At 43.3% G+C, this 12,048-nt stretch overlaps 1 protein-coding gene across 3 annotated transcripts in view; it reads right to left on the reverse strand.

Annotated features, from left to right (window-relative positions):
* LOC125978247 (VPS10 domain-containing receptor SorCS1) overlaps positions 1–12,048 on the reverse strand; it is a 58,817-nt gene that overhangs the window by 13,879 nt on the left and 32,890 nt on the right. For all 3 annotated transcript variants that reach the window (XM_049735422.2, XM_049735420.2, XM_049735421.2), the window contains 8 exons: positions 8,692–8,759; positions 7,963–8,062; positions 7,539–7,697; positions 4,921–4,994; positions 2,715–2,779; positions 2,235–2,353; positions 1,833–1,922; positions 679–858 (listed from right to left, as the gene is read on the reverse strand). In XM_049735422.2, the coding sequence (XP_049591379.1) occupies positions 679–858; positions 1,833–1,922; positions 2,235–2,353; positions 2,715–2,779; positions 4,921–4,994; positions 7,539–7,697; positions 7,963–8,062; positions 8,692–8,750 (846 nt within the window). In that variant the 5' untranslated portion in view covers positions 8,751–8,759. The remainder of the gene's footprint in view (positions 1–678; positions 859–1,832; positions 1,923–2,234; positions 2,354–2,714; positions 2,780–4,920; positions 4,995–7,538; positions 7,698–7,962; positions 8,063–8,691; positions 8,760–12,048) is intronic.

Consider the following 12,048-nt stretch of genomic DNA (forward strand, 5'->3'; position numbering starts at 1 on the left):
CCAGGCACTTTTAAGTGTTTGAATGCAAACAAGAATTAATCGGGGCTACTTAAACACACACACACACACACGTAGGGCACACGCGGTGATGCGCGACCTCACTCGACATCTGTCAACACACATCCGCACAAAATCCAGTTTGCCAGCCTGCCAGCTACAAGCGTCGCTGCTTTTGCTGGTGCCTGCTCGCTTACACAAACAGACTTTTTTTTTTTTGCTTCTTCTTTAAGTCAAATCTTGCGGTGCATCGGCATCTGTTCCATCATTGCGGAAACGATGTGGAATTGAAACGACGCTGTTGATGTTCAGCGTTTGTCAAAGACAGACTTGGTTTTTGTTGCCGCTTCAACCGGAATGTATTTTAGGAAAGTTATTTTCCTTCTCCTGTTATTTGACTTCTCTACTGGGACAACGTTGTGAGTGTTTTTTTCTTCTTTGTACAGTGAATATCTGGAATGCGGTTCATCTTTGGCGCCGATTTTAAGTGATCTTTTGTTTACGACTTATAAGAGATGCGGTGTGATAGAGGAAGAAGAAAAGCAGTGAGAGGAGGCAGAGAAGGTCCCCAACTAAAAAAAAATCAGGTCTCCATTTTTAGTCCTAAGTTTTGGGGTATTTTTTTTTTAACAGTTAAACATAAGCACAAATTACAAAAAAAGAATCAATGTTGGCGCACACCTCGTAAAGGTCGATCATGATGTTGCCTTCCGGTCCGCCGCTGCTCACCACGTCGTCCAGCATCAGCGTGAAGAAGAGACCCCGAGACTCGGACATATACAGGTTATATGAGTCATTTTGGTACCAGTCTTGGATAGCCGCCACCACCTGGTTGTCGTCGGTGCTAATAATCTGCAAGTCCTAAAAAGGGAGGGGGGGGGGGGGGGGGGGGGGTAGTAGGTGCAGGTTGCTAAGTAACAAGGCATCAAAAGAAGAGGTACATTAACGTGCGCTGCGGCTTGTGATTTTTCATTCGATAACTAATGATAATTGAGAATAACACTGCCCGGTGATGTGCGTCCTCGACTTTGAGACAAAGATAGATGGATATGCGTAATAGTAGCCTGCAAATCCCTCTTGACAACCCTCACCCCCCCCGCTCGCCTTACATCTTCCCTCTTAATGCACAACATTATTCTCCACTAAATGGTGTAAGAACACGGCGCTAATGCAAATGAGCTTTTCTGCCTCAAAAGTCTCCTTTGGAGTTGCGGGGGCCACACAAACACACGAGCAGAACAATTAAAGTCATAATGAATTTCATTAAACTGTAAGAGGACCGCCACCATGCAGGTAAATTATGCGTAATTTTGTTCAGGAATAAAACTTGTTGAGCTAAAATAACTTTGCTCCGACATAAAAAGGATATTGGATTAGATGCCCTACGGAATTTATGTGGTACTAAATTAGTCAAGTGTGCTTTAACCAATCCGCTTTAAAATTTATCTGCCCAAAGCTAGCGAGCGAGCCAGCCGATGACATCAGCATTTTTCTGTCCTCTGATTGGTTGATGAGAGCACAACAAAATTTTCAAGCTAAACACATTTGTAGTCACCCAATTTGTGCAGATGACTTCTAAAAGCAGAAGAGGTCTTGACACGGAAGTAATCCTAGGTTGAGCTTTCGACTAATCTTCCCTCATATGCATGTCTCTGCTAGCGCTGCTTTTGTTTTTATGCAGCTTCCATGTTGAGAATCGCAACCGGTCGACAAGAAATTTTCACGGATTTTGCAAATCAAGGCCAAATCCTTTCTAGTCCGGTCTGAGGCGAGAGCGCAAACATCAAAGCAAGCCAACGGCTCAGCACTCCAGATGCCGTGTGGTGTCGTCTTACTTTGGGTAGAGTGTACTTTGGCAGCTTAACCGGGTAGAACGAGTTTCTTCTGTAGGACACGTAATGGACGGATCGGCCTCCTGTTGGCACCTGCGAACAGAACACAGGTAATCACATTTGCACTAAGTGTTGACAAACTTCCCTATAAATGTTTCCCGGCGTGTGTCAAACAAGTCACGCTGTGCTTAAAAACGTGGGCCGATTAGCACTTTGCGCAATGTAGTGGAGATGAGCGCAGTGATTTTCAATCTCAGCCCCTCCCCTCGCAGGATAATGGCCCCCTTTTACTTAATGAAAAACACAAGTGTGCATTAAGACGCAATTGAATGCGACGCTTTTTACGGCTTTTAATTGACTTTTAATGAAGCCAGACAATGCTAAAAAAAAAGAAAAAAAAAACACCTGGATGAAAACGTATTCGTCCTGCACCACCAGGGAGTTGGGGATGATCAACCCGGGGAAAGGCTTGCCCTTGTTTCCCTCGGAGCAATTTTGAAGCTTACAAGTGATGTACTGCGACCCTGTGGGCAAAGGCAAACAAGAGAGCTAAAAATACAACAAAAACAAAAACAAACAAGCTTGTGTGGGCTGCGATGAAGGTTTTAGCGGCGCTTAGGCGGAATTTCGAAAATGCAGAATTTTGGCGAGCCCGGTTCTCATGTGGAAAGTGGCGAGAGCTGTCCCGGATCGTTAGCGTCAGCCCGACGAGCCGTCCCCGGGGACACGACATTAACACGCGGCCCAGGAAAGAGCCAAGTGGCAGCCTGGCCTTTGGAAAATAAATTAATAAAGCTCATTCCGAGCGACCAGTGAACATTTTTAGTTCAGTGTAGAGCGAGTCGAATATTTAAAGGAATTGAAAATGAAGGTTTATGGACTGACGTCCTTCGGAGACGTTGATCTCCAAGTGGATCATTCCTTGCTCCTTGTCCAAGCCCAACCTGGACCTGGAACAGAACAACAGAACAAGTTGTTTCAATTCATTGACCGACAAAATACAACATACAGAAACACAATTGCTTCATGATCAAGGCTCCGCCCTCGTAAAACTTTATGACTAATTCAAAAAGAGGCTGAGAGCTTTCATTTCAGGACGTGGCTCATATCTGAGTCAAGTAGTTGAGTGACAACGAATCCTTGAGGGGGCGCAACGCCAGATGGGGAACAGGCCAAACATACGACACTGTTACCGTGGCAACTGGGAGTAGTCTTTCAATGACCCCGAAAGAGAAAGGTGACAGCTGATCAATTTCCTGCAGCGTCACACAACAAATGAGATCCATGGAAATTATAAATATGAGCCACATATCTTGGTTGAGTTGGTGTACCTAATGGAGTGTCCAGTTTCTCTCACTCCGTAACGTGCATTCGTTTTCTGTGGTAATAATAACGTGCTATTGTATTATGGATAATGTGTAAATAGCAATCTGCCATGGTTAGATAAATAATATCCGGAAAGGCTACGCGATCCATATTTAGTCGTCACGCTTGATGATTCTCTTCGATAACGAGGGAGCGCAAATCCGAACGGCGGCTCTATAAAAATGAGCGACGTGTGACCTGAAGTGTGTTTTATGGCCGAGGTGTATTTAGTCATTTGGCGGGGCTTTTAGTCTAGATTTTTTTTTTTTCCCCTGCCGGCGCTAATGTGGCGACTGACAGCGGTGTCCACTTGTTGTATTAATAGCGTCTGTTTTGACACGGCAGCGGCCGGCCGGCTCGGCTTCTTCTCATTTTCCGTGGCGGGCGCCTCTAATATAACAAGCGGGCGTCCTGCCTCCCTCAGCACTCTGTAATTGCTTCCCAGCTCCATCTCTTTTAATGGACTTTCTGTCCAATCCTTCATCCTATTCTATCAGTAAACAGCAGCCCCTTGCACCGAGATGGAACCCCGGCGATGTTAAACTGCCCTCAGGATGGCAACTAATACACACCTGCGATACACACACAGCGACACACTTACTGTATGTTAAAAACGTTTGTGTAAATCATCTCTGTTGGGTTCTCTAGGGGGGGAGAAAAAAGTGTAAGATGGAGCCGTGTGATTCCTTCGTAGGGACTTCGACGTTAAAGAGAATTTATGGGAATGTTCCCGTTGAATTTACTTGGCGAGGAGAAATCAAATGTAACAGGAAAACGAGGCTCTTCGTCAAGGTCGACTTTGGCAAGAGCAACAAATGTTGTGAAAGACTATTTTAGATCCCTGACCCAGACTTTAATCCAAATTTCAAATCTTGATTCAAAACCTTATTTTGAACCCCTATATGTGCCTCATTTAAAAACACCGCCATTTTGTTTTCAATTCAAACAGACTAATGGCAAACCCAAATGTCAATAATGTCTTCTCTTATTTACCTGACGAGAACGCAAACAGCACAAGCACTTAACCGTTTCCCTCTTTTACAACATCGGGCTCAAATGTCAGTTTGCCGCCGTCTTCATTTAACGCGCCGTCTTTCTTCTTAGCCGAACATCAAATCCACAAGTCGTCAGCTTGTCCCTTGAGTATTTCTCCCAGCGCCAACAATAAAAAGGCGTTTGCGATGAAACATTCATCGCGGGCCTTTTAATCTGGCTATTTACACTGATAAAAGCGTCGGCGTGCGCAGACAATGCCTCGGGTCAGCCATGAATATTCATCAGCTATCAAACCCAAAGCACGGGATGGCCAGCGTATGGACGTGATTACTCGATATTTCATGAGTCGGATGCCTTCGCGGCATCAAATATTAACCTCGGTGTGTAAAATAGACGCTTGGTACATTATGCAAAATAAAAAAATAGAAAAAAGAAAGGGAGACATTCATAATTTACTCAAAGTAAGATCTGCCTTCCTGGTGCCTCCCACACATCATGAAAAAATTTTCCTAAACGGTGTTTTTGTACTTTTTGGTTTGTTTTTTAACAGATAAATGATATCGGATTAAAAGTCGCAAATTTCAAGAGTCAATCAATCATGACTGACACTTGACATAGGCGGAAATGCTACAAAGTGATGTTTGCCACCTAGTGGTCAAACTTGTTATTACATTACAATGTTATCAGTAGACAGTACCCAAAGGTAAAATATTCCATGTTTGTGGCTCACCAGTAGAATCTGTTGGGGACGACGTTGTCGTGCACAAGCTGCCACCTCCTCCCGAATTCCACCGAGACGTACAGCTGGAAAAGAAGAACATCCAAAGATCACATTTAAGACAAAAATCGAATTTGTTTGACTCATCGTATTTAAGAAAGACCTGCGAGAAGATGAAATGTGCCGTTAGTGCAAGTTTAACACGAAAGATGAAATGCTCGGCAGACAAGCGGCGCTTTTTGATATGCAGATCTGCTTCAGTATTAGAGAAGTCTTCTTCCACTGACTCAGCGGCATTCCAGCTTAATTAGCAAGAGGGAATACATTATTTCTCCGTTATTGTAAACTTTTTTTTCCCCGCACCCGAGCCGAGAGATGCTTTTTTTTTTTTCCCCCGGCGCCTCTCACGCTGTTCTATTTTCAGGAGTGTTCTTTTTCAATTCCGAGGTCAGCGCTAGTGTAGCGGTACACACGTTGAATTAATTCCTGCTCAATGTGGTTGTGAATGGTTGTCTATCGTTACATCTGCATTAACCGGCGACCAATCCGGGGTGACTTTCGCCCACAGTCGGCTGGGAAAGGCTCCAATGTCCCTGTGACGCTTAAAAGGATAAGCCAAAGAAAAACATCCCTTTTTAAATTCCAACCCACACTGTGCGACACAATGTCAGAGCTGAGACTTGGCACAGTAAGAAAGTCACGACTTGACAATATTCATTGTGCTGGTTGTTGTTCTATTTCAGTCCTGTAGGTGTCGCTAATATGCGTTTTTAGTTGCAGTCTTGAACTTTACATAAACATCCAGTGATGATATAATTAAATAGAATGACAAAGCATTCAACAGTTTTGGTCACGCTACGTCAATTAAACAGGCAGATGTGTTGGCCTTGACCACCTGGGGGCAGTATACAGTAAGACAGACAGATTCCAACTCAGCTCATCAGTATGGACTAATGAGTCATTCTTCACAGAGGATAAAGAATATATGTATTTACCTGTCTACATGTTTTGCTTCAAAAATGTTAGTCTTACGCCCGTACATGGCATTTTGCTGTTAGCATTAAGCTAAACTGAATTTACAAATGCATAATAAATCACAATACACACCTTTTCAATTAACAGACTTCACCTTCTGCTTCTAGCCTCATTAAAATTAGCTTCTGTGTTACACGAATGACACTGCAGGGCCAAAGCGGTTTCATTTTCCATGTCGGAAATCGAGAACAAATGCTTCTTCACTTGTTTAAAAGAGATGCTAAACGAACAGAACATGTGCATGTTAAATTACGAGTCTGACACTTTCCACGTGGTTACATCATCATTACGATGCTAAAGGGACAAATGTAATCGGTTCATTTGCCATGCGGCTCGGATGAAGGTCGGACAGCTTTCTCGCTAAAAACTAAAGCAAACCAAAGGGAGTGTGAAAGCACCCGTTTAACGATTCAGACAGTTTGCCTGTTAGCGCCAAAAGGCTCTTACGAGGATTCACATCATTTTTTTTGGTCTCGTTTCACCACTTGCAACTTTTAAAAAGACAAGACAAGACAATCGATAAATGGAAAATGAAACCAATCCAAGAGTAATCGTGCCGCGGGTGTGATGAAAGAAACGCTGAAATTGAGCTTTACAAAGACATACGGAATGACTGCAGGGCAAAGTTGTCGAGTGCATCTTTATTGGGGCGGTGGATGGTTTGTCCATGAGGCTTTCATCTCCTCACCGCACCATTTATCTCACTTCTCACACCTCGCCTGCTCGGCTCTCTCAATATCAAGTCGCGCAATAGCCGGCTGGGGGGCCGCAGTTTGATGTCGGCCGCGCTGAGCGAAGCAGACAGCGGGCTTGGCGCCAGCTAACGAAGGCTGCGCGCGCGTGCGCGTGCATCAATATCACATCACGTCGTTTGCAAGGTCGCGATGCGGTAAACCCCGCCCTCGTTTATTTTGTTTGTGATGTCACCGAGCATGAAGACCTGATTTGGGATTAACGGGGTCAACGGACACAAAGCGATTGTGGCGTGTTGTGAAAATATGACAATGTACCTTGGGGATGTGTGCATTGGGGCGTTACTATCTGCACTCAGGCGGTTAAATTTAAATGGAAAAAAATTGGAAAATTGACTTTTTAATGGCTTGTATACAAATGAGTGGGTCTCTGGGGGGTGGGGGTGCATCATGTGGGGGATGTTTTGGCCGTTTGGCATTTGCAAATTCGGCGAGTCACATGTCTGGGAGGAACTTTTGAGCTCGGGTCAAAGCAATACAGGTTTTGCTTTGCAGCCATTAGCATTAAGCTAGCACTGAAGGCTAACATCTGTATTCGTTTTAAATACACATCATGTGTTAGTATTAGCATTAAGCTAGCACTAAAGAATGTCTTCGTTGACATAGACTTCAACTCGGAGTGGCCATGAACATAATTTTTTTGAAGAATAGTTGAGTAATTTCAAGGCACGGCAGTTTCGACGCTGTCCTCATAGTACCCGCGATGTAAACCCTGACTGAAGATTCACGTGGAACTAACAAGCGCACCATCAGCATCACCTTTTGCTCCCATCCAGCGATTGTGTTAACTCGGCCCTTTTTCCTCCTGCAGTTTTGACGCCATCTGACAGCTTTGGGTATTACCTTTTGGTCGTGGCTGTAAGCCAGGATCCAGTCCTCCTGCTCGGGGTGGAAAAGAAGACTGAGGATATCAAAGGCTAAGCTGTGCTTCTGATAGGACGCCCCCTCGTCAAGGCTAATGAGCAGGCTGCTCTCCACCTCCGGGTCGGTCAGTAGCATGATCTGAAATGAGAGGAGAAAGGAGACGGCGGAGATCAGCCGCCCGACCTGACAGCTACCGTGCTGGAGGGCTCGCTCGTGCTCACGCAGTGTGCTGCTCCCACTCGTGCACGTACACACTCGTGCCGCGGCCTCCCTCGGGGCTGCTTTGCAGTGAAAATGATAGCAACTCGCGCGCAGTGATGATGAGCCCTGACAGGCGGGATTTTTATTTTTATTTTTAACCCCCATCCTCCCCCTTTTTCTTCACAAGAACGGGAAAACTTACCTTGCGTTTGTTGTTGGGACTGACGTACAAATAGCTGAGGATGGTCTTGGGCCCGGCTTTCTCATTAAGTTTCTCGTACGTGCTGCCGTAATCTGTGGATCTAAAATTCAATTAAGAGGAAACGGTGAAGGGGAGAGAGAAGGAGCAACACCTAGCGCTTCGGATGCTGATGCTATCATTAAGCATGTCAGGCAGGCGGAAAATTGCAACGGCAGAATTCAGCAAGCAATTTGCTAGATGAATGGATATTTCTCTAATTATCAAAATAAACAAGACGATCCCGTGTAGCGTGCATAGAGAGGGGGTGACTTCTCATTATTATTACTAGAATTATTATTACTGTGCTTGCGGGGGGACATTTTTGTACTTGACTTTATGGATGAAAAGAAGAAAAAAAGAAAGCAGCATGGCGCATGCCTGCATCACTCCATTTACGTGTAAAAAAAAAATTTGAGGAAAAAATTGATATTTTTTAAAAAATATTCAAAGAAATTAGCAAATGTGCAAATCTGCGATAAAGGTAATAAAAATAAATTTTAAAAAATCAAATAAATCAAACAAAAAAAATAAAAATTACAAACTTGCTCGAGAAATTCATTGAAATTAACTGACGAAAAAAAGTCAAGGCAATATAAAAACTAACTAATCATTATAACCCGCCACTGGTTCCGTCCCTTTTGGACCCAACTCTTTGACCCAATTGATCGGTCCGTTTGGAATCGCTCTTACCTCCATAAAGAACTTTCCGTCACTCTGCCCGAGCTGAAGTCGTAGTATTTAGTTAACATGAGGATCACCTAGAAACACACAACACACATATTTGAGCGGAGGCCCTTTTTGTTACAATGTCATCCATTGGTGTCGTCACCGCAACGACACCATTATTCAAGCGCCATAGACAGCGGGCCTCGTAAATATCGGGGACATCTTTTTTAGTAAAGCATCATAAAAGCTGTCACGGGATGCACAAGCCTTTATTTTATAGCCGCGTAAAGCTGTCCATTTCCTTGTTCATTACTTACGACATTAATGGGAATAAATTGCAAATGGCCGACATTTCTTTGTCGGCATGGGAGGAGGAAGAGGCTAAAAAAGTCGGTGCGATTTTTAACACATCGGTTTCCCTCCACCAGTCGTTAGAAAGTCTCAAAAGTAAGACGGAGGCGGTGCGTCGACGCGTTGCCCTTCACCTTTTCGTACAAATTAACGTCTGGAGCGGGGACTCGTCTCGCGCGGAGCAATCATAAAATCTGCTGATGGCATCGCTCTCCTGGGTTGCCTTCCATTGTGCCTCCTCCGCTTCCTTTCTTTCTTTCGTGTTCCTCTTTTCTGATTATCAAGTGTTACGACTGTTTGGAGAGCGTGTGATGTCCCACTCGAGACCAATGAGTGATTGTGTAAAGAAACAAGCTTGTAACTCTTTTTATTTACTTAAGCAAGCTCAACTTTTAAAGAATCATTTCTGGAACGTATAGCGCATGCACGATGCCAGTATTTATTTATTCGTTCCCATAAATAATACGCCGAGCATCTCAAGCAACACCTTTTTTACATCCTCCATTGCACGTTTGCACACGCGTCTGTTTTTGCACTTGCTGTTTTTTTGCACTTCATTTACACATTTATAAGCCTATATTTGATGTCTATAAAGTGTTGACCAGATTTTTCACTCAATTTATTTGCGTTTTAAATCAATATGAAATGGACTGAAATGTCAATAATTGGTTACAGCCACAAAAAAATATTTTTTTTAAATCTTAACACAACCCAGAAAATAGGTTTGACCAATTAAAGTTATTTTTTTTACCTATGCATTGTAATTTACAGCTATTACATTTCCACCTGTTGCTTTATTCATAAATACGAACTACATGAAATATAGTACATATTATATCATTACGTTTGAAAACTTGATTTGTGAGAGAAATTTTTTAACCCCAGCGTTGGGTTAGCCATCTCACCCAATTTGGGCTACTTTTCGCACTTTTAAGAACGTATAAATCAAGAGTAGAATTATTTATATGTGTATAGCACAGCACAAGAATTCAAGCATTCAGAACTGAAGCCTGGAGCCTTTTCCAAGCTTCAAGTGACACATGAAAAACAGTGGGAACCCACTTCCAATAAAATGCCCTTTCCATCCTCCCCCTGTGTTGCTCCCTGATGGACAAGTCACGCTCATTGAAAAAAAAGTCACGCGCCAGGACAAATCATTCAAACCCCCCACAAGTGTGTCATTTATTTTTCTGCATTCATTAGGGTGCAATCCAGCCAAATGTCACTTGTGTGCGTCATAAGCAGAAACTTTCACAGGGGGGGGGGGGGAGGCATAGGGATGTTAAACACATCAATGCGCCGATGCATTATTCACTTTGTAGATGTTTGCGGGAGAAGCAGGTGTTTGAAGCAGCTCGGCGACATGGAACGACACAACACAACAGGCACGGCACCGAATTCAAACCCGATGTCTTATTTATGAGCTCGTCTTTCCCCCCTTTTGCCTTGCAACAAAGGTGTCATATTTTCACGACCCTGTTACGCGCGCCGCCCTTTCAAGTGCGCTATCATCAACATATCCGCTGGATTATCCAACATCCACGAGCAAGCAAATACATTCGCTGCTCTCTAATCCTTTGTAAATCTTAAACCTTGGAGGTGAAATGCACTGGGACGACCGCAGTCATTACACGGGAATGAATAGAGGCTTAATGGAGGTTTGAAGGGATTAGGCTGGAGTGATGACTAGCGTCAAATGGAGGTGTTGCGCGGGGAGAAGAATGAGCGACGTTTGGTTATCAATAAAGCACAAGGCGTGGGTGGGTGGGTGGTGTTGTTGTGGGGGAATGGGGGTCTCGCTTCTATTAGTCGAGTATGAACACCTGTGACAAATGAAAGCGGAGATGGTGAACCTATTAAAATTCATTACAACTCCCAGTAAGCCACTGATCCGCTCTTATCAGCCATTGGAATGAAGTTGGCTCATCAATAAAAGTGGCATCGCGTTTGGCAAGTGAAATTAAACAGATGGATGAGTCCACGAAAGCAATCAGAGCGGGCATTGATGACGGGAATATTAATAAAAAAGACAAATATTTAGCGGGGCCTTGCGTGTTGGGGTGCATGTGCTATGACAGGTTTTTTTACTTGGAACTTTTTGGGCCTTAATTTGCAAATGCAAATCTAAGAGGGTAGGTGGGGTTTTCTTTTCATTAGTATTTAAATAGGTGGACGCAGGTTGAAATGGGCGGTTGCGCCGTTGTGGGAGTGAACAGTGTGAATATTGTCACAGCTTTTTTCTCATATTTTTACATTCTTATAACAGTATTTTTTTTTTCGTTTTTCACAGATAATCTGTTTCCAGGATTTTTTATTTTTATTTCTTGCGACTACAATTTCTTTTTCATTTTTGATCAATATTTCCGCCTACATTATATGAAAAGTTTGAGATATTACAGATATTACTGTGGCTTCTACTTATTACCCTAAGATGACAATTCTGCAAGATCCAACTATAAAATCACAGACAATATTGACAAAACATGTAGAGCTGGAATATCAATCATCAAGCCTGGGCCGACTTTGATACGATCAATCCAGTATTGAGCCATAGTTAACGCGCAGCAGCTTGGTTTAATTAAATTTTTGGCACTTTAAAGTTTTGTTATGATTATAAGATTAAACAAAATAATTACCGGAACACTTGAAATGCCAATATAGAACATTGGAACATCATCCTGCTTGGTAATGGCTGGCCGTTGAACGTTAAGTATATATTAAATGCGATTTTAAAGGATGTGACCATCAACGAAGCACCGGGGGCCACATTGTCTATTTGAATGAAACTCCAATCAAATGATCACATGAAAATGAAAGCACAGTCCTCGAAATGAAGACCCAACCAGCAGCACATTTCCTAATGCACTTTAATAACACCTGAGTGGAACATTGGAGACTTTTGTCGAGCACATTACCACATCCAATCATTAGCAAAGGGTGATATTTTCAACACGGCGCTCTATTGAAGCACTCTTTTGATCTCGCACGCTTTCCCGCTGTGCTTTTCTTTTTTTTTTTTGTTAGCAGGTC

The sequence above is a fragment of the Syngnathus scovelli genome, chromosome 12 (genome assembly GCF_024217435.2).
Source record: "Syngnathus scovelli strain Florida chromosome 12, RoL_Ssco_1.2, whole genome shotgun sequence".
In the NCBI taxonomy this organism is placed as follows: Eukaryota; Metazoa; Chordata; class Actinopteri; order Syngnathiformes; family Syngnathidae; genus Syngnathus; species Syngnathus scovelli.